This window comes from Sceloporus occidentalis, unplaced genomic scaffold (genome assembly GCF_023333645.1).
Source record: "Sceloporus occidentalis isolate IW3139 unplaced genomic scaffold, rSceOcc1.0.p SCAF_1, whole genome shotgun sequence".
NCBI classification, from domain to species: Eukaryota; Metazoa; Chordata; class Lepidosauria; order Squamata; family Phrynosomatidae; genus Sceloporus; species Sceloporus occidentalis.
Genome location: NW_028316981.1, coordinates 72,215,679 through 72,243,289, shown reverse-complemented (window position 1 = coordinate 72,243,289; position 27,611 = coordinate 72,215,679). Strand labels below are relative to the sequence as shown.

The 27,611-nt window shown below is 41.4% G+C and overlaps 2 protein-coding genes across 5 annotated transcripts in view; one reads left to right on the top strand and one right to left on the bottom strand.

The window, feature by feature from the left end:
- The first annotated feature begins 2,459 nt into the window (after window positions 1-2,459).
- LOC149321586 (putative G protein-coupled receptor) lies at window positions 2,460-25,145 on the top strand. Of its 3 annotated transcripts, XM_089524860.1 has the most exons (3): window positions 2,460-3,183; window positions 11,689-11,804; window positions 22,516-25,145. In XM_089524860.1, the coding sequence occupies exon 3, from the start codon at window positions 22,627-22,629 to the stop codon at window positions 23,851-23,853; it is 1,227 nt and encodes a 408-aa protein (XP_089380986.1). In that variant the 5' UTR covers window positions 2,460-3,183; window positions 11,689-11,804; window positions 22,516-22,626; the 3' UTR covers window positions 23,854-25,145. The 3 variants fall into 3 exon arrangements, with proteins under 3 accessions (XP_089380986.1, XP_089380996.1, XP_089381005.1); XM_089524870.1 differs by lacking the exon at window positions 2,460-3,183 and having other exon boundaries at window positions 11,322-11,804; XM_089524879.1 differs by lacking the exons at window positions 2,460-3,183; window positions 11,689-11,804 and adding an exon at window positions 21,174-21,254.
- The window catches only part of PCBP4 (poly(rC) binding protein 4), a 104,602-nt gene continuing 83,323 nt past the window's right edge, over window positions 6,333-27,611 (bottom strand). Inside the window, exons 14-16 of one of the 2 annotated variants that reach the window (XR_016281267.1) lie at window positions 27,063-27,159; window positions 15,659-15,744; window positions 6,442-6,527 (exon numbers count right to left, since the gene is read on the bottom strand). Coding sequence is in view for 1 of the 2 variants with exons in the window: in XM_089524823.1 (XP_089380949.1) it covers window positions 6,451-6,527; window positions 27,063-27,159 (174 nt within the window). In the remaining variant the exon portion in view is untranslated. Of the gene's footprint in view, window positions 6,528-15,658; window positions 15,745-27,062; window positions 27,160-27,611 lie in introns of both variants that reach the window. The other variant, XM_089524823.1, reaches the window with a different exon arrangement.

The window sequence follows — 27,611 nt, the reverse complement described above, 5'->3', positions numbered from 1 at the left end:
TGCCTGTTTTTACTCCCTTCACTTTCTTCCTCTTGCCTCTATGCAGCTCTATGTCTTGCTCTCATTTTTGGCTGTGTGTGTATATAAAATTCATGGGGCCACCATAAACTGACAGACACCTTGAAGACACACACACATGTAGCTGTTCCTGGACTGTATAGAAGAGTGGGAGAAACAGCCAGACAAGCCTGTTCAAATGTAACACACCAATAGTATCAGATTGCATGAAAGGATTGTATAAAATATGTACAAACAGAACATCAGTCAAAGAGTGGATGGATCACAGGTGGGAAATGCGTGACCTTCCACTTGCAATGGCCATTCCCCCTTCTCTGCCTCTTTCCTCCCCCTTTTAAAACACATCTCTCCTATCAGTAGGCATTAATATTCCTCTGATAGCTGGTAAATGTTTAGAATTCAGGTAGGAAGACAAGACAAAACAAGCAATCTCTTGCTTCATCTCATCTGTCTGACAAACAGTGTCATCATCACTTTTCCCCTCAGTCACAGCTGAAGTAGCTCCTCCAAAAGGGACATCCCCTTTTGGTGTCACCCTTTAATGGCACTGGACCTACCACTAGGGCAGACTTCCTTCATGTGTTAGGTCTAGGCATCAGTATTCTTTGCCAAGGGCCACCTCGTTCAGGAATGTGATCTCAAAGCCCTTGAAGGTGGTGCCAACTAGGAGGAAAGAAATAAAACTGAAGTGTCAGTAATTACAAGCATACAATCCAGCAACCTGTGTATATGTATTCACAGGTTCAAGATGCACTGAATTTAATGTATGAAAGAAAAATTAAGCAGTCTAGCTAGAGTAAAAAAACTATAGCACAATTAGCTCCAGTTGTGTTAACTAAGATCTTTAGGTTATGAAGGAGAACTCCCCTAGATTAACAGACTCCAGAAATCTTGCCCTGAAGCAAATAGAAAACTTTAGGACTCATTTCAAGTCAAAGGACTTTATCACGCTGGATGAATCTCAGGCAAAAGCTAGATTTACAAGTAGAAAAAAAAAATCCACAAATGCGGGATGTTTTTCAGACAACATTTGCCCGAAAGAGAAATAACGCAAAAATAACCTGAATGGAAAATTGACAAAAATGACTCCTTTTTACTTTCAGGAAATCCCAAAAGTTAAAAGGAGTCATTTTTGTCAACTTTCCATTCGAGTTATTTTCATGTTATTTCTCTTTCAAGTAAACATGTCTGAAAACATCCCGCAATTGTGGGTTTTTTCTGAATTTTAAAATCCTGTTTCTGCGTGGGATTTAAACAATTTGCCTCTGTGTGATAAAGTTGAAAGATTGGCACACTGAACATCTCTTTTGCTGGAGTTCTAGTGAAAAGAGCCATCATTGTTGGATAACTCTATCCCCTGTTGTGATTAGGATCTTGCAGATAATTTCAAAAGTGGTGTAACTTGTGGGCCAATACAGACAGCTTAGGACCAGGCTATCTGAAAGCTCATATTTCCCTATATGAACCTGCCAGTCTTAGGATCTTTGGAGGATGGCTTCTCTCAGTCTCACAACCATTACAGACCTGTCTGGTGAAGACATGGATATATATAAATCTAGTAGGAGGGAACTGGATTTGGCCCAGATGCTGGATATTAACGTATCTTCTCTAAAATGTTTGTTGAGTTACTATTTATGCAGTTGAAAAATTGTGCCCTTTCTTCCCAGCAGTCTTATACGCACAGGGTGAGCAGATGTCACCACTGCAAAGCAGGACAAGGCACTGCAAAATGCAGGACAATCAAGAAAAATGGAGGACATTACACAATAAAAAGCTAAAAACACTAATTTAAATATAAATGTCTCATTCTTAGTCATACCCAAAATGGAGGACATTTCAAAATGCCTTCTGGACAGAAGGTCAAAATGTAGGATATGTCCTGGAAAAGGAGGACCCCTGTTCACCCTGTATATGCCTTAGGTGCCTTTGGACAGCTCATCTCTTTCTACATTAACTGCTACATGATTCTGCCTCTTATTTATCTGGCCATGGATGGCTATTTTTATTGTGTCAGACAAGATCAGGAGGTTCTTCATTTCATTTCTCTGCTAATCTGTGAAACTCATTGGGTGGCTATGGGTTGATCATTCTCTTGTAGCCTAACCCAGCTCATCAGGGCTGAGGTGGGTAAAGTGAGCTAGAATAGGATAGGCAAACTGATACCCTTTAGACATTTTGGATTACAGCTCTCCTAAACATGCATGTCTAAGACAAGCAAGTACGAGATGTAATCCAGAATTATCCAGAAGATACCAGGTTGCCAAACTCTGGGTAAAGTGTTATGGTTTATATGATTTATTCAATGCATTTATATATTATGTCTCAGCCCACCAGGACCCTCGTGGCAATGCTCAGTAGATAAAACCATTTATAACAATACATAGATGAAAACTCTTAAAAACAAACCAAAAATGGTCCTTAAAAAAACATGTAAAGCCAAATAGTTAAAACAGCCAGATCAGTTTTGGGAATCAAAGGCAATGCAGAAAGAAACTGTTTTAGCTGTGAGATGAAGCCCAACAACTAACTTTGGCAGGGAATTCCACAGGGAGCTGCTGCAAATAAATCCCTGCTTCCTTTCCTGGGTACTACATCCATGCTCACTACCAGATAGGGATGTCATTTGTACATGTGAATGAAGGCCTAATTTTCTTATAGAAGGAACTGTTTTGGCAGATACCACAAGCAAAGATGTTAACTGTTTTCAAGGAGCACGTGTTGCTTCCACTAAAGTAGCTGATCTTGTTTCCAGTAGGTAAGAGCTACTATGGACTGCCAAGAGATAACTGCACCAGTGGAATCGCAGTAGCAATTAAAGCCTTTGGGGATGTGTAAATGGTAGTAACAGTTGGTTTGCCAAAACTGTTAGAACGGCCCTTGTTTAGAGTGAGTCTGACATTTTACAAAACTATTTAAGAGACCTATTGATATTTTCAGTCAAATGTGTCATGCAGAATTAGAAGGGAATTCCAAGACTCTCTGGTCCAACAAACAGCTACATGTTAATGTTCAGGGCTAGGGATGGAGATGATCTGACAGTTTTGCTTTGTTCTACTTTCCAGTTTTTAAAGTCTGAAGTTCTTTCCTAGTATGCAAAGATTTAGAAAATGCTTCAAGAACAGCCTGAAAATACATCTTTCTTCATTTTCACTGACCACATTGAAGGTACAGCTACCCCTGCATGAAATTCTCCTGCCTACTATATAAAGGGTTAAAGCCTGCCAGGAAGAATAAAAGAGAATGCAACCAAAATTCACTAACATGGGGCTTATTCAGAAGGGAAGAGTTTCTATTTCATTCTGTTTTGATTTGATTTATTCACAGGTTTACATCCATATTTCCTTAAAATACTTTCCCCCTCCCCCTGCGTTCTTCCTCCTCCCATTCCCATTAATCATGTGCCACATCTAGACTCAGGTATAATTTCAGAAATGGAAAGGTAGAAAGCAATCGAAAGAGAGGAAGACTACATGCCCGATGGATAGACTCAATCAGAGAGGTCACAGGCCTGAATCTACAAGACTTAAGCCAAGCAGTGGAGGGCTGGGGTCTGGGAGATGTCTCATTCAAAAGGCTGATATGAGTTGAAGGCAATTAACAATAACAATAAAAAGTCAAAGTGCTGACAAGTTAAACATTAGGATCATTTTGTTTAGGTGCAAATATTCCTCTGTCTTTCACGTGATCTCTGTTGAAACTGTGTCCTGGAAACAAGAACTATATTTACTAGCAGCAGCCATCTTAGCTGGTGCTGAGATAACACAGACAGCATACTGGGTTAATTTAGAGCAGCCTTTCTCAAATAGTGAGGCGGGCCCCCCAGGGGGGGCGCGAGGCTCCGTAAAGGGGGGCGCGAGGCTCTGTTATGCAAAGGTGTACTTATAACAATTTTATAGACAAATGATACTATTTACAGTCGCGTGGGGGGCGCAAAATGTTTTCTTCTTCCTAGGGGGGCATGACAGAAAATAATTGAGAAGCACTGATTTAGAGAGAGCTAAGAAGTAGGAAAGAAAAGTCTTTGCTAATGTTCAGAGTTCCTAGGAAATAATCTAGGGTGAGGAAAATGTCATGTGGATCTCTAAAATAAAATTAGTTTGTACAGGAATAAAACCTGGGACTTTCTGAGACTTTTTTCTGATCTGAAGGGGCTCTTGATTGAATGGAATACACACAGGAATTCAGGCCTAGATTTACAAGAATTAAGCAGTCAAAGGCCTGGGTAGAAATGGACAGATTGGTCTGATTCAGTTTCTCTTTCATCCAATTGTTTAAAAACTTTCCACCCTGAATATGAAGAAGCTTATGAATTTTGCTAAGTTCTTAATAAAAATCAAACCAAAATGAAATTTTCACTCATTCCTACCTAAAGTACTGCAATTGCAAGAGAAGGAGAAAGCTGTCCAAGCAGCAGAGAGGGTTTAGACTTGGACCCAGAACAGCTAGGTCCAAAGCCCCAAACCACTGTATCTTGGGACAAGAATACTAGAGCGAAGGGGCAACAGCATTACTTTCTAGACTAGTTGCCATATTCTAGTTCCCCAAGTCTGACTATTTAATTTGCACATTGTGCTAATTTGTATACAATACAAATTAAGTATGTTAATTTTGCATTTTTTCCATCACTGTGTTTCAGCATTAGTATCATTTTTAATAGTAACCAGCAGGTATAAAATAATGTTGGAACAGGGAGACCCATACTCAAACCACTGCTTAGTCGGGCCATCACTATGTGTCATCACTATGTGTCAACAAAGCTACATTACAGGGTTGTTGTGGAGAATTAATGGGAAGAGGGGATCCATCTTTAATGACCACACATATTCCTGGTGCAGTACAAAAGCTATTCTGGCCATACTCCAACTAAGTAAATGGCAACCCTATCTGTAACGTACCACATGCAGGGATGACACTGATAAAGAAAAGAAATCTATGCCAAAGCTTAGAAGCAACCTGTTAGTAATGTAGCTATCTGTAATGGTAGTATTACTGGTGGTGCTTCTTAGGGAATAAGAAAGTTACATTTCAAAAGCAATGGAACGGGGACGAGATTATTCATCTCCTTGCTGTAGGGGTTAACTTTTTCTCATTTTAAAAGTCATTTATTGTGGGCATTTTTAGACCTTTTTGGAAGGATTTTTGCTATTCTAATAACAATCCCAAGAGCAGCCAAACAAGAAGTGTACAAACCTCCAACTGTCCTGATCTGACATAAACAGTCCCAGCTAATCCCCTGTCATCCAACTTTTTCAGCTGCTTTTAAAATGTCTCAGTTTTTCTCTCCTCTTCCCACTTTCCCCCTTTGTCCTCATCTTACTTCAGTTGCTGCAAACTACTTTTGCACTACTTTTGTAGTTCGTACTCAGTTCACTCAGCAGGAGGGAGAGAAGAGAAGGGTACAGAATCTTCCCCTTCCCAGCAGGTTCAGGTAAAAGCAAACTGCTGCAGTCTCTCCTAGCTTGTGTGCTCTTCCTCATTATTAATATTTGCCATGTTGACCACACTTTGATGTTACTTGGCCTCATATGTCCTGATTTTCATCTATGAAATGTTGGAGAATCTATATGTGAGAGTGTAGGTTTGAATGTAGGCCTTGGACTTTGGAGAGCAAAGTTCAAATCCCTGCTCAGCCATGAAACCCACTGGGTGACCCTGGACAAGTCACACTGTCTCAGCCTCAGAGTATGGCAATGGCACCCCCCACCTGAAGAAACATGCCAAGAAAACCGCATAATAAGGTTGCCTTAGGGTTGCCATAAGTCAGAAACAACTTGAAGGCACACAACAACAACAACAACAAGAGCGCACCTGGTTACTATCTAAAATACTTGAATGTGTGTCTAAAGGATGACACAGGCCATCCTCTCTCATCATCCATAGCTTCTCTTTCTTGATCTCCTCTCATTTCTGCTCATGGGGAGGAAGCACAGCAGGGGTGCCACCTGCTTTCTTTGAACCTTCCTGAGTGCTTAGCAAACATTTAATTAACTGGACAAACATAACATTCTGGGGAAACACTGTCTTACATGCAAATACATGATAATAGTAAAGAGAAGGGAACTGGAAAGGAAAGGAAAGGAAAGGAAATGCAGGTCAATGATTCTAGACCAATTCCACAAAAGCTCTTTTAAAAAGTCACAATTCAGCCAATAACTCATAAAGGACATCGCTGACACTTGTTATGTAAAATGTTGCTATTGGCTGGGGTTATTAAGAGTTGAAACAAATGAGTATCACTCATATTCTACTTTAACCATGTATACAAGCATGTAAATGAACAAGAAAAATATACACTATGTAAATGTTTTACAATGTAGACCGTGGAGTTTATTTCATTTAGAAAATGACAACAGAGAAGTACAATGAGATACGTGGCCTTGCTTGAAGTAGTGAAGGCAGCAATAGAAGGATCTTGCTCCCAGTCAAAGGTATTCAATTTAGACAGTCTGGCATAGTAGTTATAGTGTTAGACCTTGATTTGAGTCTTGGACTTGGGACCAAGCTCCATCCTAGGACACATAAATAATGGAGAAGACAGTCATCAGTAAAACATGAATTTTTAAAAAAGAGACTGTTATTGTCTAAACATTTTGGAGTGCAGTTGCTTCTTATTCCATTTACTAAAACACAATAGCTTTAGCACATCTTAAAAACTGTTTTTCAGCAACAGTCAAATTTGCATACTTTTTTTAGGTCACACAGTGTAATTGTTTTGTGACCTAAGAGCAGCAGCAGCAATGCCTGCAATCCAAGGATGGTACAGTACTAGTAAAAATTATCAATGGTGACTAGAGGATTGGAAGACTGTACAAAATTGGCTTTGAGTTACAGAGGTTGACTATTTATTGTTGAGACCTTTTGGAAATATAATAATCTATTTAGATTAGAATACAAGTGTGGTTGTAAATGTATATACAATAGAGAAAGTGGACAGAGGGACACCCCCCCCCCCCCTTCTTATAATACTAGAATGCAGGGCCATCCAGTGAAGCTGAATGGTGTCAGATTCAGAGCAGATCAAAAGAAATACTTCACAGTTAACATCTGGAATCTGCCTACATAAGGTGTAACTATAGCCATCAGTTTGGGTGTCATTAAAGGAAGATTAGCAAGAAAATCATGGGAGGATAAGGCTATTGTTATTGTTCAAAAAGTAACTTTTCCAAGTTCAAGATCACACACACAGAGATATGAAGGGCAAATCTATCAATGGCAAACAGGCCATCTCTTCTATGAGTACAGGTAAACTCCCTTCCACAGACCAACAGGGCAGTAAATCACACTCTCACTGCACACACCCACACACACTTCTCTACCCATCTTTTACCCCTGTCTGTCCATTCCACTGTCATCTGCTACCTATTAAAGGCAGCAGTAATAAGGCCTAGGTGCGCTTCACGCTGCTGATGGCTGCTACCTCAAAGGTACCCCACTGTCACTTTATCACAGTGGCAAAAGACACCATATGACAATTAGTGGTGAACTGTTACATTTAAAGTAATGGGTTTTGTTGCTACTGCAAATCTGCTAGCAGCATTCCTCCTATTGCTTTCTGGACTATTATTTCAATGCTCCAGCATTTCACACAGAGGAAGGACCCTACTGCCTGTGATGAAGCCATTTGCAGAGGAAGACATTGTAGGACAAGATAACCCCAAACAGCATCAGGAAGAAGGTAGCAGCATGGTGGCATTGACTTCTCTTCCTTGAGTGGTAGAATGTCCTAAACTGGCCCTGATGGCAATTATTTGTGATCTCTAAAGGGAACCTCCTGACTCAGAGATGGAATTCCACTCAACATCACTTGCTGGAAAGCAATGGCTAAGAGAGGACCATAGTCTCCACATTCTGGTTGTTGCTTTTCCTAAGAGATTAAAACTTACATCTTTTAAACCGCAATTATACCTGGAAGAAATCAGCTTTGGCAATACCAATTGAATGATTTTGCTTCCAACCAGCAACTGCTACATCCCCTAAACATGGTTAGAGCACCCTTTTTCACTGATGGGAGAAACCTGTCAATGATCTCGCAATTACATTGGTCCCCAGGTGCAAAACGTTGCTGCCGGGGCAATTGCGTTATTGGCAGTCACATGGTGTTAGTGTCCTCTCGTCTCCCTTACTTCTTCACCTCACTATTCCCAAGCAACTTGATTGCCTTTATTTATTTATTTTCCTATTTTTTAATTCCACCCCTTCATAAACTGCAGAATCGGAGCTCCAGAACTGTGCAAAAAACAAAAACAAAAAATAAAAACAGCATTGAAAAACTCAGAAGACATGTTGGGTAGGGCATAGGGCAGTGCGGCAGAATTAAGAGAGTGTCAGGAAGAGAACCTGATGGCAGCAGTCATGCAATTACAAAGATGTGCAGTGATGCCGTGAATAAAAAGTGGGTACAGTTCAGTTTTCCTTGACAATTGCGATTGTAATGAGAAAGAGGCTTGTGCAATTCTGTGATAAAGCCCCTAGAACAGTGATTCCCAAATTCAGGCCCTCCAGATGTTTTGCTCCTGGAATTCGTGCCTGTGGATTAAGGTGGCTGGGGCTTCTGAGAGTTGAAGTCCAAAATACCCGGAGAACCAAAGTTTGGAAACCACTGCCCTAGAAGCATCTAGTTGGAAACAATGTGAAAAAGGATGCTGGGCTGGGTGCCATCCAGCAGGGGTCCTGCTTTTATTTCCTTCATCACTTCTGCTGTAACATGTAATGGGGGAGGGTATCATTCCAGATACAATTGTAATCTGAACCTATTTTCCTTGGTTAAGGACAACTAGAGGTATTTTTAACACACATACCACTGCTGCAGAGTAGGGAACTTTTATTTTGGACAACCAAGCATCTCATTTGATAGCAGAAGATGCAAACAGCCTTCAGAAAAATTGGGTTGGTGAGATCTATGTTACAGATATTTCTAGAAAGTATAAGGGTGTGGCATACTTAATCCACAAACATCTTTTTGTTTCAGTACAGTGAGCAATAATAAAGCCAGATGGAGCTGTTAGTTTTTTTATTTTAGATATTTTGAAAAGTTAATTGTTTTGATTAATGTTTATGGATCTAATAGTGATGTACCAGAGATGTTTCATAGTTGTTTTAGTAACCTTGTTGCTTTAGAATATGTTTATTTGATAGTTGGTGGTGATTTTTAACAAAACTGTGGATCTTCTGTTAGACAGAAATACACCTCCACCAAAGAAACAATCTATGGTGACAGTTATTTTACAGGCATATATGAACAAATATGGTTTGACTGATGTGTGGAAAACTGTACACACAAGAGATAGGGAGTATACTTTTATCTCACTGGTCCACAATAAATGTTTCAGATTAAATTATTTCTTAATTCTTCATCTTTCATTAGAAAAAATTAAATAGAGGCAAAACTGAATCCTTTTCAATTTAATTGAAAACGTTTTCCTAGTATGGCACCTTGGTTGTGAAATCCCTTCCTCCCTATAGAGGCCCAATTGGCACCTTGATATCGGTGTCAAGTTAAAACCTGGATCGTAATTAAAGTGTTTGAGCCAAACTGATTTTATCCAGGCTGCACATGTAGTTATATTAGTTATAATATGATAGTTATATTATTTAAAATTGTTTTTGGCTGTTTTGAATTTTCAGCCTTTAAATTGAAAATTATTTAATATATTTTTAATCTTTTAAAGTATTAAAAAGTTGATTTTATTGTAAGCCACACTGGGATCTTCAGATAAGAGACAGGATATAAATATTTTAATAAATGCATAAATACATCTGCCAGAATTCCAGCCTGGTAGAATTCAAAGACATAGCCATATTAGTCTGGAAAATCAGTATGCAAAGGGATCTTGTAGCACCTTTGAGACTAACTGAAAGAAAGAAAGTTGGCAGCATCAGCTTTTGTAGACTTGAGCATGCATGCGTCTGAGGAAGTACGCTCAAGACTACGAAAGCTCATGCTACCAACTTCTTTCTTTCAAAGGTGCTACAAGATCCCTTTGCATACTGATAATTCCAACCTATTAGTCATGCTGGCTGGGCCTTCTGGGAGCTGAACTCCAAAATATCTGGAGAACCAGTTTCTCCATCCCTGAAGCACAGGATTATTCTCAATTATTCTCAATGCATCACCTGCCACAAAAAATCCTGTTTTGGGGAATATGAAGCGTTACTGTAATTCTCTCTTTGACAATTGAGCTAGGCTGGTTGATTCAAACATGCATGTTATCAATCATTGATATAACTGAAAGGTGGCCATACATGCATTGGTTCATCTCTGATTTTCACAGCCAGAAGGGCAGCAAAGACAAAAACATCCCAAATATTACAACAAAAAATTATATACCCTCCAACATGACACAGATGAAAACCAGGAGACACGTGGTTACATAACATCAGAGTGTGGCCAAAATGGCAAATCTTATTTATGAGGAAGAACACACAAGCTATGAGGGATTGCAGCAGTTTGATTTTGCCTGAGCCTGCTGGGAAGGGCAAGTTTCTCCCCCGCTCCTTTCCCCGCTGCGGAGTGAATGGAGTGCAAATTATTTTTGCACTTTGAACTCAGTTTGCAGCAATTGGAATCTGAAGATAAAAGGGAATAGTGGGAGGAGGAGAGACAAACAGGGATATTTTAGAAGCAGCTGAAAAAGTGGGACTGCAGTGGATTAAACAGAACTATCCCTATCAAATCAGGACAGTTAGAGGGTATGGTTTGAGAGAGCAAGACAGGACAGAATGATGTTAAATCAATTTAATACAAAGTTAAAGCAAAGCAACAACAAAGGTTAAGTAACAAAAATTGCAAATCCTAGCACTGGTAATGTTAAAAACTGGAATCATTATATACATACATGTATGACTGATAATAGTATAAAAACTGGCCAGTCTTTAAACATTGGCTGGACAGAACCCCTGGATCGAACATGGTACCGCATGCCCACAAGCCTTATCAAGCTTCCAGGGAGCTAGCTTCATTAATTCAGCTTTCACCACAGGAGGGGGAGAAAAAAAAACCAGCTCTCTTTATTCTTTTTCCCTTTCCCTCTTTGAAGTCAGGCTTGTTGCATCTGGTTGGAAACAGCCAGGCTCCGTTATCTCCCTGGCAGAGTGGCGAATGCCTCAGATGCTGCCTCAGAGCCACCACTGTGGCCCTGCCCAGTTGCAGAGTGTGACCCAGCCGGGGTCACCCCAGCCTATGCTGTGTGGAAGGTGCTTAGGACCCAGCAGACCTCTCCCTGTGAATGACAGACTGTGCTTTAAAAGGCCAGGCAGAGCCCAGATGTGACAGCCTGTGCCAGCATCCACACACTGAAGAAGCAGCAGCAGCAGGCGCTCCTGCCTTGCTTCTTCATTCCAGGTGTGGAAAATCTGTCTAACAGTGACTTACAGGAGAGGAGGCAACACCTTCCTGGGGATTTTGTGCATCCTCCCAGCATCTTTCCCCTGCCAAACCACCTCCAGGGTGCATCAGATGCCCTCCTGCCTGGGGTCTCTCTTCTCAGTGGGGAAAGGACATTGATTCCACAAACAAAGCCGATCATTGTAAATAGGACAATAGTCCTGGCTTCCTGTCTGTGGAGCTGGTACTGCAGGCCAGAAGAACATCCCCAGCTGGCTGCCTAAGGGAGAGAAAGGACACTATGGATCACGGAGAACTGATCAAGCTGTCTTGAATTCCATCATCAGGGCCGGGCAGGAATGCTGTCTTCATCTGCCAGTTATGAAGAACTCACTGACCAAGAGAAGGCGAAAGTCAGGGTGGCTGCTGACCACCCAAGAACTTCCCATTGCACTTGTCTTGGGTGAGTTTCTTCTTCTTGGGAGCTTCTGGGGAGGAAGTAGGTTTGGGGTCAGAGGCAGACACTTCATTTTCTGAAAAAGAAGTGCAATATATTGCCCCTTTCCCATTGTAGGGGCTGCTGAACCATTCAAGGAGAATGGATACCTTCAGGTATTATTGCTAGGCTGTGTTAGGCATTGCATTGTAGACTGGGCAGGGGGATGCAGACACACTGTGAGAAATGGAAAGCACAAGTAAACATTTGTTTGAGGTGTGGGGTCAAAATTTGCTCACCTGAATTCAAGGAGAGAGAGAGACAGCGAGAAGCATGAAAATAAGAGTGCAAATAAGGAAAGGAGAGATAGAAAACCTGTTTTGTCATGGGGAGGTATGGGGAGAACTGCCTGGCACTACCAGTTTAAAAAAGACATTCCTGTTTAAGAAGACAGACAATTAGTGAAGTAAAGGGGAAATAGACTAAAGTCAGCTTCTCAAACTTGCAGAGATTTTTTGGATTTCAGTTCCCACTGCCCCTAGTCTGTATGACCAAAGGCGACACATGGCTAATGTATGTTGGTATAAAACCTCTTATTTGTCCATAAACTACCAAGTGGCAATTAATATGTCTCTAACAGAAGAGGAATAGACTGAAAATAAAACTTTCTGGTCAGCTCTGGGGAAAAGAATGACTTGGAGTGCTTTCAAAACAGTTGGAATCAAATTATGAAGATGAATTTTGAGTTTAAAACATTAGTTTGCTTTGACTCGCATCAACTTGTATGTGTGAGTGTGTGTTTCCTACGTTTTTTGCAGAGAGCTGTTTCAGTAGTGTCTTCCTATCAGTGTGTCTTGAACTTTTAAATAAAATACTACTGGAATATGCTCATCCTTTATGGTTCACCTCATTATCTTCTTTTATGGTTACTATGTCTGCCTAAATATCAAGAGAGCACCAGATTCTGTCTGATCTTGGAAGCTAAGCAGAGTCAGGCCTGGTTATCACTTGGATAAAAGATCACCAAGGAATACCAGGTGCTGTAGGCTAAATTTTAGAGGAAGGTAATGGCAACCACCTTTGAGTATTCCTTACCTAAGAAAACCCTGTGAAATTCATGGGTTGTCAAGTGACTTGAAAGCATGCTGCATATGAGTGCATGTACGACACACATGGCCATTGTGTGGCCAGATGCTCAAAAATTCCCAAATGAATCCCAACTGCAATGATCCTATGTGGCTGCAGTTCAGCAAATGGACTTGCTGTGGGTAACAGAGTGAACTTTGAACACAGTATAGGTAGTTTTTTGTGGGTTTTTCGGGCTATGTGGCCATGTTCTAGCAGAGTTTCTTTCTGATGTTTCACCAGCATCTGGCAAAACGTCAGAAAGAAACTCTGCTGGAACATAGCCACATAGCCCAAAAAACCCACAAAAAACTATGGATGTCGGCCATGAAAGCCTTTGACTTTACAGTATAGGTAGTTTCCCATGCCACTGGAAAGGCATGTTTAAATTTTTAGATTAAAACAAACAAGTAAAAAAATTAGCTTCCCTCTTCAGAACATCAATAGAAACACCAAATGAAGCTTCAGCTCTTCAGCATGTTATTCACATGATGATGAGAGTAATGTATGTTTTATGGGGTGATTGTCATCGTCGTCATCATCACCACCACCAGGATGCCTACCTGAAAGTGCACCAATGCCATTGGAAGTGTTGTTACTCTATGTCTCCCTTCACTCATGCAGCCAGCAGCACTGAAGCTGTTCTCACCTGGTGTGGTTCCATATTTTGTGAAAGCATGTGTGCCATAGTGCACTGTAGCCTAAATCCTATGACTAGGCCCATTAAATCAATTGGATTTACCTACATATTGTCTTGCCACTGAGCAATTGATTCAATGGGTCTACTCTAGTTGGAAGAAACCAACAGGATGCCAGCTTGTGTGAGTTAGGTTAGTTGTGTGCATCTCTTGATGTGGTTGCATTATTCACCCATGCCTTCAGTAGCCTTGCTGGCTGAGGGATTCTGGGGCTGTAGTCCAAAAAAACCATTTGTTTGCAGGCTCTGCGTTAGTATCATGCAGAAGTGATTCCCACACTGCGTGTGTGAAAAGAGACCAAGGAATGCTTCCTAGTGATGTTGTCCTACAATTCATGCTCCCCTCCTCACTGGTCATGGTGGGTGAAGGTGATGGGTGTTTTAGTCTAGCAACATCTGAGGCAACCATTGCCTGAAGTTCTAAGTCCATGATGAAATTGCTTGGGCACTATCAAACAATGGAACCCTTTCTATTTATCCTTTAAAAGGCACCATGCAGCTATACATGTCTCCTTAACAGATATTATTCCCTAGGGAGAAAAAAAGTGGAAAAAAAAGGAAGTAAGCATAGGAGGGCTGCAAATGGAAGAAGCTGAGATCTGTACCTCCCATAACCTTTTATAAATAAGGCAGTGTGACTGCACAGTGAAAACTTTGAACACATGATCACAGCTAGCCCTGGGTTTGGTTTGTGGATTGTGATTATTAGGTTATGGAGTCATCCATTGCAGCAACTTTGTCTAAGCTGTTGCAGGCCAGGAAGGCCCTAGGGGATGCCTCCCAAGCCATTCTAATCTTGTGGTGAGGAGTAAATTGTTCTTTGTACACTTTCAATGGTCTCAGGCCAATTTTGCCTCACAAATTGTACTTCTCTATGCTCTTTGTGCAAAGCACTGCCTGTACTTTGGTGTCACAGGATTAGCAGGGAAGTCAATGGAGAAGGATGGGCAACTGGAGGGGAGATGTACCAGGAGTCTTCCTCCTTGTCCAGGCATCCCACAGGTCCTGCCAGTTTTTGCTTCCTTCAGAAGCAAAGATTGGATCAATCCTTTAAAAAAGCAATTCATGACTTGTTATTATGACAGGGGTAATTAGCTGCATTGCTCATCATAGGTGATAAGTTTGAAGGGGGAAGGGAAGCTATTGGTAGCATGTTACAGCAAAAACAACAGAAAGCCTTGTGACAACTCAAAGACTATCAGGTGTTGTTGTTTTTTGGCACAAGCCTTTACCGACTCTGAATTACAATACTCCATCAGATGGATCTGATAAAGTGGTCTGAAGTGCATGAATGCTTATGCCTTAAGATTTGCTAGAATTTAAGTTGTCACAAGATTCTTTTCTGGCATTACAAGTGAGTTACTTTTCATATTTGTTTGTTTGTTTGTTTTTATATCCTGCCTTTCGACTGGTGCAGGACCCAAGGTGGCACACCACACCACACATTAAAACATAATACAGTTTTAAAACTCTGTATAAAATATATATGAAATATATACAAATATAAATACAATTATAATAGAAAATTTTAAAATGCAAGCGAAAAACACAAGTTAAAACAGCATTAAAAGGCATTTAAAACATGAAAAACAACACTACATGCCCTCCCCATTAAAAGCTCAATCTGCTGCCGCCAAATGCTTCCTTAAATAAAAATGTCTTCCCCTGCTAGTGGAAAGAGAGCAGGGAGGGGATCAACCAGACCTCCCATAGAAAAGGGTTCCATAGCCTGTGAGTAGGTACAGAGAAGACTCCTTCTGAAGTCCTCACCAACCACACCTGTGAAGGTGGTGGTGCTGGGGTCTGAAAGAAAGCCCTCCTCTGCAGATTTCAGTGCATATGTTGATTTATATAAGGAAATACAGTCTTTCGGATAGCCTGGACCCAAGCTGTGTAGGGCTTTAAAGGTGAAAATGAGCACTTTCAATTCTACCCAGAAATAGAAAGGTAGCCAACATAGCTCTTTCATTGTCAGAGTCATGTGGCATAATGGCTTCAATGCTGAACTAGAACTCCAGGAGACCATAGTCTGGATCCCTACATGGGCATGGAAACTTACTGGATGACCTTGGGCAAGTCGCACTCTCTCAGCCTCCAAGGAGGGCAGTGGCAAGCCCCCTCAGAATAAATCTTGCCAAGAAAATCCTAGGATAAAGTAGTGATAAATCAGAGTCAACTTCAAGGCACATAACAGCAATAAGAATAATACTGTTATTGCTTCTTCCAAATCCAACACATTACATGTGATGTAACACTTCCAAAATTTGTTCCCACGTACCCCAGATCTGTCTTAGATCCTTCAGCCCCAGAACTGCCATTACCTGCATGCACTAACACAATATATTTATGGAACACTTTCAGGGTACACAAGACTACAACTCTGATGCTGCCTAGAAAAATAATATTGGATGGGTTCTTTTTCATCTTTCTTACACACACACACACACACACACACACACACACACCCCAAGTGTGACATGTGCAATGTGGTAAACACACTTATGTTCTATCAACCTCCATACTGGCCATTCAGGTACAGACTATTTGAAAACAGGTTATTTCCAATCTTTCTCTTGTCCACAGTATGTGCAGCAATTTCAGTGCCTTTCCCCTTCCAATAAGCAATTTTGGTTTGAGACAATCTTCTCTTTCCACTGTTTTGTCCACTAGGGGTTTTGTACAAAGCTGTTCCACAAAGAAACAGCTTCACAATGATGTTGCTACAAAAGCATGAGCCAAAGCTGCTAGTCTGCTGCTAGAATGGGATGCTCTTGGTGCTGGAGGGAGACCCACTCATATATCCAGCACTCTCTTCAGCAAGTATAGAGTTGCCCAGGCAACTCGGTCAAAGGAAGAGTATGCGATTATTGCTGGGGGAGGGGGTCAGATGGAGAAGTCAAAGGGATAGCTTGTTTATGGTTTTGGTTTTAAAGTTCTTTCTGGATCAGAACATCCATCCACTGCTGCATGCATACACAGAAGAGAGAAAGAGAGCTATTTGCTTTCCTCAGTGCATAAAATACATGCAGATGTGTAAGTCCCTCTTGGTGTGCAGATGTGTATGTATGTGCCTTCAAGTCACTGTCAATTCAAGGCAACCCCTTGAATTTCATATCGGGTGTTCTTAGGCAAGGGGATACTCAGAGGTGGTTTTGCCAGTTCCTTCTTACATCACCTGGTATTCATTGGTGGGCCCTCTTCCAAGTACGAACCAGGGCTGACCCAGCTTAGCTCCCAAGATCAAGACAGGATCTGGCACCATTAGGGTAATAGTATACTTGCATGAAAATGTGCAGACTATGCAAGCCTGTACTTTGTAAAAGGGCACATATATGTGTGTTAGAATATATACAGATCAATGATGATCATGAGCATAATTAATCATTTACATCATTATTGGGGGAATGAACGTACATAACGTATTTAGGCAAGCCTTTGTGGGTGTCTTGAAAGTTGTGCTGTAATCTATAACTAAAGTTATATGCTGTGTGTGTGAGAAAGAAAGAGAAAATGAGATCTGGCATTGGATTTTAGTTTTAAAAATTAAACATTCTGCTTTTAGTTTAAAAAACAGTAATATGAGAGTGAGGTGAGCTTTCCAATCTATATCCGCTGTCCCCACAGCTGAGGAAAGCATGGGCAGTTTTGGCCCTGCAATGCAAAGGTGCAAGTGAAACCTAAATAAAGATCTAGGTCAAGATTTGAACAGTATGCTATGCACCAAAGAAGCTGCTTGTGTCAACCTCAAATCATACTTCTCTGCAGAGGAAATGGAATCACTGTTAGGTTCCTTGGAGCATTTTTGTCTCCAAATTCTGTATTTGTACAAAGTGTTTCCAAGGTAGGAATCTCAGTGTTTTTTTAAAAAATAAACACCTGGAATTAGATTAGTTTGCTCCCTAGCTAATTTTTGAGGTACCCCATATTATGTGCCCATAGTCCATGCCCAGAAAACTGTCCTCTACAAAACTGAGGGGTGGGGCTTGTACTACCCTATTTGTTTTTAAGGCATTAGTCCAAGATTTAGAAATGTTTTGCTACAGCATTCTGAGAGTTGATTTACAGTGGCCCTTGGTATCCACTGGGGTTTAGTTTCAGGACCCTCCATGGATAACAAAATCCATGGGTGCTCATGTCCCATTAAATACACAGGTACAGTAAAGTTGTGTCCCTTATACAAAATAGCAAAATCAAGATTTGCTTTTTGGAATTTAAATTTTATTTGGATATTTTCAAGCCATCAATGGTTAAATCTATGGATAAAGAAGCTGTGGAGGTCCAGCTGTATATGTTATCAGAGTAATTTGAGGGCAGCTTCTGCATGGCTGCATGCATCCCATGCTGCTCCAGCAATGTGGGTCACATAAATAATATAGTTCCTCTCCATGCCAGGCTTCCTTGGAGACCAGCAGAACTGGATCAGAAAGAAACTGTAATTTGTGCATACTGTGTTGTTCCAGCTCAAGTGTTAGAGTGTTCAGGAGGTGCAACAGACTTCAGACATATTACTTTGGCATCCAGGATACAGGAGTTCAAAACTTTTCCAAGCTCAGATATGGAAGATACTTCCCCTGCCTATAAGTTACCAAAACTTACATTTAAACCAGTTTGCGGTTCGCCTTCACTTCGTGTCGGTGAATCGATTCCAAAAGGTCCATCGTTCCCACTATCAACCCAGATCTTTTCAATATCTCTTTGTAATCCCTTCTTTTTTGGCATGATTTTCATCCCCACTAATTTGCGCCACTTCAAAATGCATGTCAGTCATCTGCGCATCATCGGTGAAGTAAGCAGCAGCCCAAGGTGGGAACTATATTTTTTTAAAAAATTGATAGATTTGATTCATTGATTTTGAAACTACTTGCCTCATTGAGCTGCTGATTGCCTGGCTTGCCGCCCGAGTAACTGCAAGTAGTTGCAAAATCAATGAATCAAATCTTCTATCAGTTTTTTTAAAAAATCATGTGCCTAGGGTTGCCATATCCCGCCGGGGGGCGGGACAATCCCGGTTTGGGTGGTGCCAACCCGGTCCTGGTCCAGTTTGGCGCCCAAACCGGGACGGCCCCGCCCACCGCGGCCACCTCAGCCCCCGCGGCGGCTCCAAGGCCTTGCTGAGGCCTGGGAAGGCTCTCCGTGGTTGGAGCTCCAGCCGCGGAGACGCTCCCTCCCGGGCCCCAGCGAGGCCTTTGAGGCGGCTCTGCGGTCGGAGCTCCGGCCGCGGGGTCCTCCAAGGCCTGCGCGAGGCCAGGGAGGAGGAGGAGGCCGCTTCCCACCGCGGCGATCACCGTGATGAGGAGCGGCCCCTGCCTCTTTCCCGGCCTGGGAGCCTGCTGAGGCTTTCTCCCAGACTGGGAGGAGGAGGAGGAGGTCGCTTCCCTCTGCGGCGATCGCCGCGATGAGGAACAGCCTCCACCTCTTTCCCAGCCTGGGAGCCGGCCTAGGCTCCCTCCCAGGCCGGGAGGAGGAGGAGGAAAAGGTTTAAAAATCTAGGACTTTTTTTTTAATTTCCTAGCCAGGAAATTTTTTTTTTAAAAAATGTCCTACATTTTCAAACCTTGTCCTACATTTGTCCCGGTTTGGAGGTCCTCCATTATGGCAACCCTACATGTGCCTATAGGTCACACCACAAGCACAAAGGCATTCCTGAGGGGAGGGGGTTGGTGGATCTACCAAAAATGGAGGAGGGATGGTAAATATCCCTCTGCCATTAGTTCCTCCCTTCCAGAATGATGTGATTCAAATCTGTCATGCCCACTTGTTGAACGCACTTCAGAATCAATTTTTTTCAAAAGAACTGCCAAAGAACTAGTGTCAGGAAAGAGAAGGGTTTGGGTTTGGGTTTTTTTGCCTTGCTTCGTTGCAATTGAAACTGAGAATCAGAACTGGTTTCAAAGGGGAATGACAGTCATATAAACTGATGAGCAATTTGCTTTAAATCATAGTGGGAATGCAGCCATTGGAGAGTATGCTTACATTGTGTTTAACTCACAACTGGGGGGGGCTCTCACTGCACCTCACCAAAGGAGGGTATGTGTGTGAGAAGGTATCTGTAACAAAACATGTACTGAAATGAGCACAAATTAGGCAGGGAGATCAGACTTATTTACAGAGATTTTGCCAAACTGGGAGAGAATGCTAGGCAAAACCCAGCAGACCACATTCACTGATGGAAGGAATTGCTTCTGTGGAGTCAGGAATGGGTAATTTTCATGCCTCACACAGTTTCAGCCCCCCATGCTGTCAACATCTGCTCAGGAATCCCAGAGCAGAATTTCAGGCTGATTGGGGAGTATGAAGAAAGAGAAATTCCTAGTGAAACTTCATAGATGCTGTAGGGGAGAGAGAAATGGAATCCTCCTGATTCAATTTAGGAAGCTATTTCCAACAACGGATGTATCATGTCCTGGCCCTTTACAGGAAAATGGTATAGAGAGTTTGGAAGGACACTCTATGGCCACATTAATACATCTCCATAAACACAAAGCATATCAAGCAGCTACCTTGCATTTCCCTTCAGGCTCGCAAACAAGTCAGGATTCATAAACCAACAGCAAGCCAGGATTACAGGGTCAGGTGTGATGTGAAGTTCTGTCTTTCCTGGTTTGTTTACTTGAGAGCGTGTATAAAGAAAATGTGGAACATTTGATTTATTAAGCAATAATTCATGAGGTGTGAAATTAACCAGTAAATTGCCCAGTGGATTTCCCTACTTGACAGTGGAAACCAACAACATAATGCAAGGCTTTAATCTGAACTTTGATTCAAAATACAACTAGCATAATCTTTCTCTGTGGACAAGTTTTTCTCATAATAACCATGGAAGATAAATCACTGTTATGCCTATTTGTGAACTAGGGAGAGCCATGTTTGAATAAGATGATGGGTTGAATTCAGCTCTCATCCTTGGCATCTTGTATTACATTGGTATCCACTGGGGTTTGGTTCCACTAGGACTGTGGATACCAAAATCTATGGATGCCAAAGTCCCATTTTATACAATGGCACAGTAAAATGGTGTCCATTATATAAAAAGGAAAAATAAAGGTTTGCTTTTTGAAATTTATATTCTGTTTGAATATTTTCAAGCTGTAGATGGTTGAGACCATGGATTAAAAAATCAGTGGATATGGAGGTCTAACTATATTGTGAGGAATAAAGCATCAGTTGTAGGAACCTTTGGGGATGTATCTTATTCAGAGCCACCCTCAATGTTGAGTTTTGATTTAAAATTAATTTAGACTGAAGCCCATTGTATTCAAAATTCTTAAAAATGGGTATCCACATTCTGTACTGAGTCTATAGAAACTGCCATATTCAGTTCAGTGAGATAAAATGCATAGCAACCAAACAAGTAAACTATTCCACCTACTAAGATATAACTGTGCAAAATACCCACCATTGCCTGCTCTCAGTGATGACCCTGATAAAGGTGTATCAGGAATATTCCATCTCAGCCTAGGGTGACTCACTGAATAGCTCCCAGATTAATTTCTGCCCTTGTGTCAGCAATGATTTCATAATGCAGGCTTGTTATGTTTCATTTTCTTTCTTCTGCATTAAAAGGGGCTGATCCTGCTCCTCTGGGAGTCAATGGCAAATCCCTTCTTGATGTCACAAATGTCAGAATGAGATGAGACCAAAATATAGAAGGAAAGGTAGGGATTTTTCATTGACTTCACCTGGTATAAGTTTAACCAGAGAAAGCAGAAAAGTTTGGAGAGCCCACTAGGTAAATGTTTCCAGAGTAACATGGGCTCATCAAGCCATCACTGAATGTTATCTACTAAATATGGGTCTCGACTAGATTCACCCCATCACTTGAAAAATCTATCAACCTACAAAGTTAAAGGTTGGTTTCAAGACAGGTTCCCAAGTGGGTTTGCAATGAGCTTGGAAACAACTTGAAGGCACACAGCAACAACAAAGCCACCTGGTTCATTATTTATCATGAAAATGTAAGCTATAAATGCAATAATGAAATAAGCAGAAAGGTATAGCATTCTTTCATTTATGTGGAATATTACTGATACCATAACAAGTCATAGCTATGGTGTTTCAACATTATGTAAAAGATACGTTTTTGAAAATGACAAAATAGTATGCATTGCAAAGTCCTAAAGAGAATCCATCAGTAATACCTTGGAGATGTTAGATGCCTGCATGTTGTTTCAGTCTTTGCTAAGGACTAAAACAACATGCAGGCATCTGACTAACATCTCCAATTGTGGTTTTTTTCCCTTCCTGTTTGGTGTGTAACATCTTGCCTGATGAAGAAGTCCATGGAGCTTCGAAAGCTTGCAACAAGTATATTGTGCATTTTGGGTGGCCAATAAAGTTATCACTGGTGGATTTTTGTTTGTATTTGTTAAATTAGCAACACAGCTACCTCTGCATGTTTCCTAGAGATAATGTTTTTATTGTTGTTAACTTCCATCAAGTTGACTTATGAGGACCCTATGCATGAGAAACCTCCATGTCACCCTATGATCAATAGCTCTATTCAGGTATTACTGGCTCAGGGCTGAGACATACTTAATTGAGTGCATCCATCTGGAATCAGTCTTTTTCTTTCCCTATTGCCTTCTACCCTACCAAGCATTATTGTCTTTTCTATGGATTCATGTCTTCCCATTATATGGCCAAAGTACGCCAGTCAGTTTAGTTATCTTGTCTTCTAGGGAGAGTTCAAGCTTGATTTGCTCTAGGACTATTATTTGTCTTTTTAGTCATCCATGGTGAATGTGTGTTTAATTTCAAATGACTACTGTATTTAGGCAAATTGAAGTTTTCTTATCCATAGCAACTATGCCACACTCAGTGCTTGGAAAAGTTACTGTTTTGGACTTTCCCTAGTGAGCATGGCCACTGGTTGCAATCACACAAGAAAAAACTATTAAGTTTTGCTTTTCTCTACAGAAATCAAGCACTTCGAGAAGAGAAGATGGTGCCAGTGACACAGGCTCCAAGCATCTACTGGGAGTTCTTGTAGCTAAGGCTCAGGCCACTTTGAACTAGACCTCAGATACAATGGTAAACAGAACAAAGATTAATTCTACCTATGGACTGGATGCAGCTGGTGTTTCCCAGTTCCAAGAAGCCATTGGCATTTTCTTCATGGTCATGCTGAGTGTCATTGCCTTGGTTGCCAACACAGCGGTCATGGTTGTCATCCTCAAGACACCTCTGCTGAGGAAGTTCATCTTTGTCTGCCATCTCTGCCTGGTGGATCTCTTGTCAGCCATTTTCATCATGCCTCTGGGGATCATTTCCAGCTCCGCCTGCTTCAACCGAGTATTGTACAGTATTGCTGAATGCCAGACGCTGATCTTCCTGAACGTCTGTTTCATCAGTGCCTCCATCCTCACCATCTCGGTTATCAGTATAGAGCGTTATTACTATATCATCCACCCCATGAGGTATGAAGTCAAGATGACTACTGGGCTAGCCATCACTGTGGTGGCTTTCATCTGGGTAAAGTCCATTCTTGTGGCTGCCTTGGCATTAGTGGGCTGGCCCCAGGATAATGGTGCCAGCAGTGCCAGCAAATGTACTGTCTGCTGGAGCCCTGGAGCCCACAAGAAGGTATTTGTGATCATCTTCAGCATCCTCTGCTTCATAGTTCCCACTGTTATCATCTTCGCTGTCTATGGCAGCATCTACAAAGTGGCCCGGATTGCTTCCTTGCAGCACGCACCTCAGCCTGTCCCATCTTGGACTGCCACCATGCCCAGACAAAGAACAGACTCCATTCACAGCCAAGTTACCATAATCACAACCAGGAATGTGCCACCCAAGCTGTCACCAGAACGCTGGTTTGGGGGAAATAAAGCTGCCTTGACCTTGGTCCTAATTGTTGGCCAATTTCTCTCTTGCTGGCTTCCATTCTTCTCCTTCCAGTTAAACTGCTCTCTCACCTCTCCTGCCTCAGTTTCTAGTTATGGTGAGATTGTTGTGACCTGGCTTGCCTACTCCTCCTTTGCTATCAACCCTTTTTTCTATGGACTACTGAACCGTCAAATCAGGGAGGAACTAGCGAAGCTGGGACGACACTGTCTCAGCAAGCCTCTGGGCCAAGAACTGTGCATCTCCAGTCCAGAAGGTTCAATCCATGAGAATTTCCTCCAGTTCCTGCAGAGGACCAGTTGTACCACAGAGACTCGTTCCAGCTATGTTAATTCCAGCCCCAGAAACACTTTGGATCAGACTGCAATGGGTTTCAGAATTCCTGGACAAATCCCTGAAGAAACCAATTGACAAAGGAACAGTGTGATCATGTCACTGCCTCCATCTCTTCCCACCCTCTCTAACTTAAGAGGAAGAAGAGAAGAGGCAAGGTGCTGGAAGAACCAACTGAGCCTTCTTCATGGGAGAAATCTTCAGTAAGGAAGCAAATGTAATTAAATGTGTGAGGATCATCCCCTCTACCCCATTCCTAACAATCTGATCAGGGCCCAGTTCTTAACATGATCAGATGAATGAGACAGTGTTGTACATAAGGGCTTTCCAGAAAACCCCTCTTCCAAAGTTCTTGTTGTTGTAAGCACTAATGTTCTGTTACACACCGGCCAGAACCAATGGTGCTCTTCCTCGCCTATCTTGTAACAAAAAGGGAGAAGATTTAACTTTGTAGCAGATAGACAGCCAAATTGTTGTATGATTATTTTAAGGTGTGTGTGTTTTTTTAAAAAAAAAAAATTAAATAAACCAAATCCATTGTACATTACAAGGCCTGAATCCTGTTGTTAGTCTGGACTAGAGTAGACCCATTTAATCAATTTAGTCAATTGCCACTTGTTCAGCAATTGGATCAATTGGTCTACTATGGTTTTGCCTGACCAACAGGATTCCAGTTGAGTGCTGAAGAGGGAGACAGAGCAACTCTCGAGTAGGAACAGTGATCACTTGATTCAAACTCATCAAAATGGCACAGATTTGGAGGGAGAGACCCATTACATCAATCACATACCTATGTTACAAGTCTGGAGCAACCAAATGATCCATGCAGTATGTATTAATGTGATAACTGAAACAGAAAGTGAAAAATGCATTTTTCCAGCACCTTAATACTCTAATACACATGTGGTTTTTCATTTCCCTGGTTGTTCAGGAGTTAAGTGAAATTTTCATGATTGATATAAGGTAGGCAATCCCTGTCTGTTCCCTTCATACGAGTAATATTTCCAAGAAGTGCCCTAACACTGTGTTCTTGGATACAGAATCATAGAATCAGCTGGAAGAGACCACAAGGACCATCTAGTTCAACGCCTTGCCTTGCAGAAATACATTGCTATAACATTCCTGACAGATGCCCATCCAACCTCTGTTTAAAGACCTCCAAAGAGGGAGAGTTCACTATCCTCTGAAGCAATTTCCCACTGTTGTACAGCTCCTATGATCAGAAGCCATTGTATTTGTGAACTTGAAAGCTGTGCATGGGAAGAGGGTCAGTGTACTTTAATTTTTCTAGATATACTGAGGATATGTGAGAATTCTAATTTTTCATGTAAGATTAGTAATGACTGGGAACATGATAAAACAGACCCTCAACAATGAGAGCAAAAATGTCTTTAGAGGTAATCCGTTTTCTTATCGGCTGCATCCACACTGCAGAAATAATCAAGGTTAATGCCACTTTAATTGCCATGGCTCAGTGCTGTGGAATTCTGGAATTTGTCATTTGTTGTGGCACCAGAGCTGTCTGACAGTGAAGCCTAAATGTTTCACAAAACTATAATTCCCAGAATTCCATAGTATTGCACTATGGCAGTTAAAATGGTGTCAATCTGGATTATTTCTGCAGTGCGGATGCAGCCTATAAAAATGGAATTACTTCTAAAGAGATTTTTGCTCTCGATGTTGAGGGTCTGTCTTATCATGTCCCTGGATGCAGTCTCAAAGGGGTTTATGATAATTCTTTAGGTCAGAAAATTATAATAGCATAAATCAAGTTTTCAAGATTACTTCCCCTTCCTTGGCCTTTACTTTGGTGGCATAGATAAAATCTCCCAATGCACAGATTAATTTAGGTCTCTCCCCATTGGAGGCTGGGATGAAGACACTGACCAGCATCATACAACTGGTTATGGCAATGATGGCTAGGGATTGTGGAAGCTGTAGTCCAACACATCTTGAGGAAACAGAGTTGAGGAAGGCTGTCAAAGGCTCTTACATACATACAGTTGGCCCTCTGTATCCACAGATTTTTCATCCATGGATTCAAACATCTATGGCTTGAAAATATTGAAATATATATATAAATTCCAAAAACAACCCTTGATTTTGCCGTTTTATATAAGGGACATCATTTTACTATGCTATTTACTATTCAATGGTACTTGAGCATTCATAGATTTTGATATCCATGGAGGGTCCTGGATCCAAATCCTATTGGAAACCAGGGGCTCACTATGTATGCATACATATGTACATGCACACATATACTGGGAAGATCCATGCTACAAACATATGTTGGTTCTATGTATGTTTAATTGTCATGGCGTCTCAGAAAGAACCTTGGGAATTGTAATTTAAAGAAGAACTGATAATTCTTTAGATCCTTGTAGCCCCAGTGATTCCTCATGAAGAGGGAATGGGTTTTTAAAATGAGTTTAAATGTAGAGTATAGCTTTGCAAATATTGACTGTCTTCTGGTTTAGATTTGGGCAATTTCAAAAATAGCCAACTATTGGAACTCATTAGATGACACATGTCACAATAATTTGTGTTTTGTGTTAACTAAGTTGTTGCTTAAGCTATGATTTACACAGCAGACAACCCAACAAACTGTGATGTATTTATCCATTTCTTGCTTGTTTCCTCTGTCCCTTTTTGTCAGCTTCATTTTAAGGTGGACAGATGGCACAGGAAGCTGGTGTCTCATGTGTCAGTGTCACAGTGAAACCACTCTGGAATTTGGTATGAACTTCAAAGGTGTGTCATTGTGGTGATCCCTATCCCCTGAACAGATACAGCCCCTTAAATAGTTCTACAATTCCGACTAAATTCACTGCCTTGCCAGCATTGAAGCCACTAGCCACCACTGGTATCTGGGCAGCAACAAGTCATGGTTGTGGGTTTGGAATAAGAGATTGTTTAAACAAACCCAAATTCATAAAGCAACAACAAACCATAGTCTGGAATTTGTTTTATGGCTGATTAACAAACCATGATTTCTTAGTGGGGGCAGGCTCATACATCATAACAAACCATATTTCAATAAACCATAGCTTGTTGTGATATATGAACACACAGTCTTTAAATCAGTGATATCTTCTGTGGAAAAATGTGTTTCAATTCCTATGCCTTTGTACCTTCATCAAAGATAAGGTGACAAAAGGAAGGAGGGAGAGAAGGTAGGAAGGAGAAGAGAGAGAGAAAGAAAGAAAGAAAGAAAGAGAGAGAGAGAGAGAGAGAGAGAGAGAGAGAGAGAGAGAGAGGCCATACTGTAGGTCTTGTTCTCTCACCGAGGCAGAAACAGAGCTGATTCATTCCAGATGAGCAAAGCTTTTCGTTCTGTGCAGTTGTATCATTTGGTTCACTGTGACCTCTGAGAAAGTGCAGCTGAAATAGACACGCAAAGCTGGGATCAATGAGACAGCTCACAGTAGCAGGCCAAGACACCACAGTACCTGTCTGCCTAAAGGCATTTCTAGAGAATCAGCCTTAATCTGGAATGAAAGTAACCTCTTGATTGGTTTGATGTGACAAATGCAGGCTGTCAGAGTAAGAGAGAGCGTTGTTGTGTCAAGACATTACTTACTCTCTTGTAGTGGGCAGCTTCATATATTTCAGGGGCATATGACAACACCATCAAAATCTAAGATGCTGCTTATACAAAATGACAGAAAGTGATCACATGGCTTTGACTTTCACACTAGTCATGAAATTTGGTTAAGCCATCTCACTGAGGGACTTAGGCTGTACACTTTCCATCTGGATGTAAGTTCCACTGAATTCAATTGAACTTCTGTGTCAACATCAGGACTCAGAAAATTTTACTTTTATGGAACTAC

What these genes read in the sequence shown, in the direction of transcription:
- LOC149321586 (XM_089524860.1), top strand. Translation starts at nt 22,627, where the DNA reads ATGGTAAACAGAACAAAGATTAATTCTACCTATGGACTGGATGCAGCT.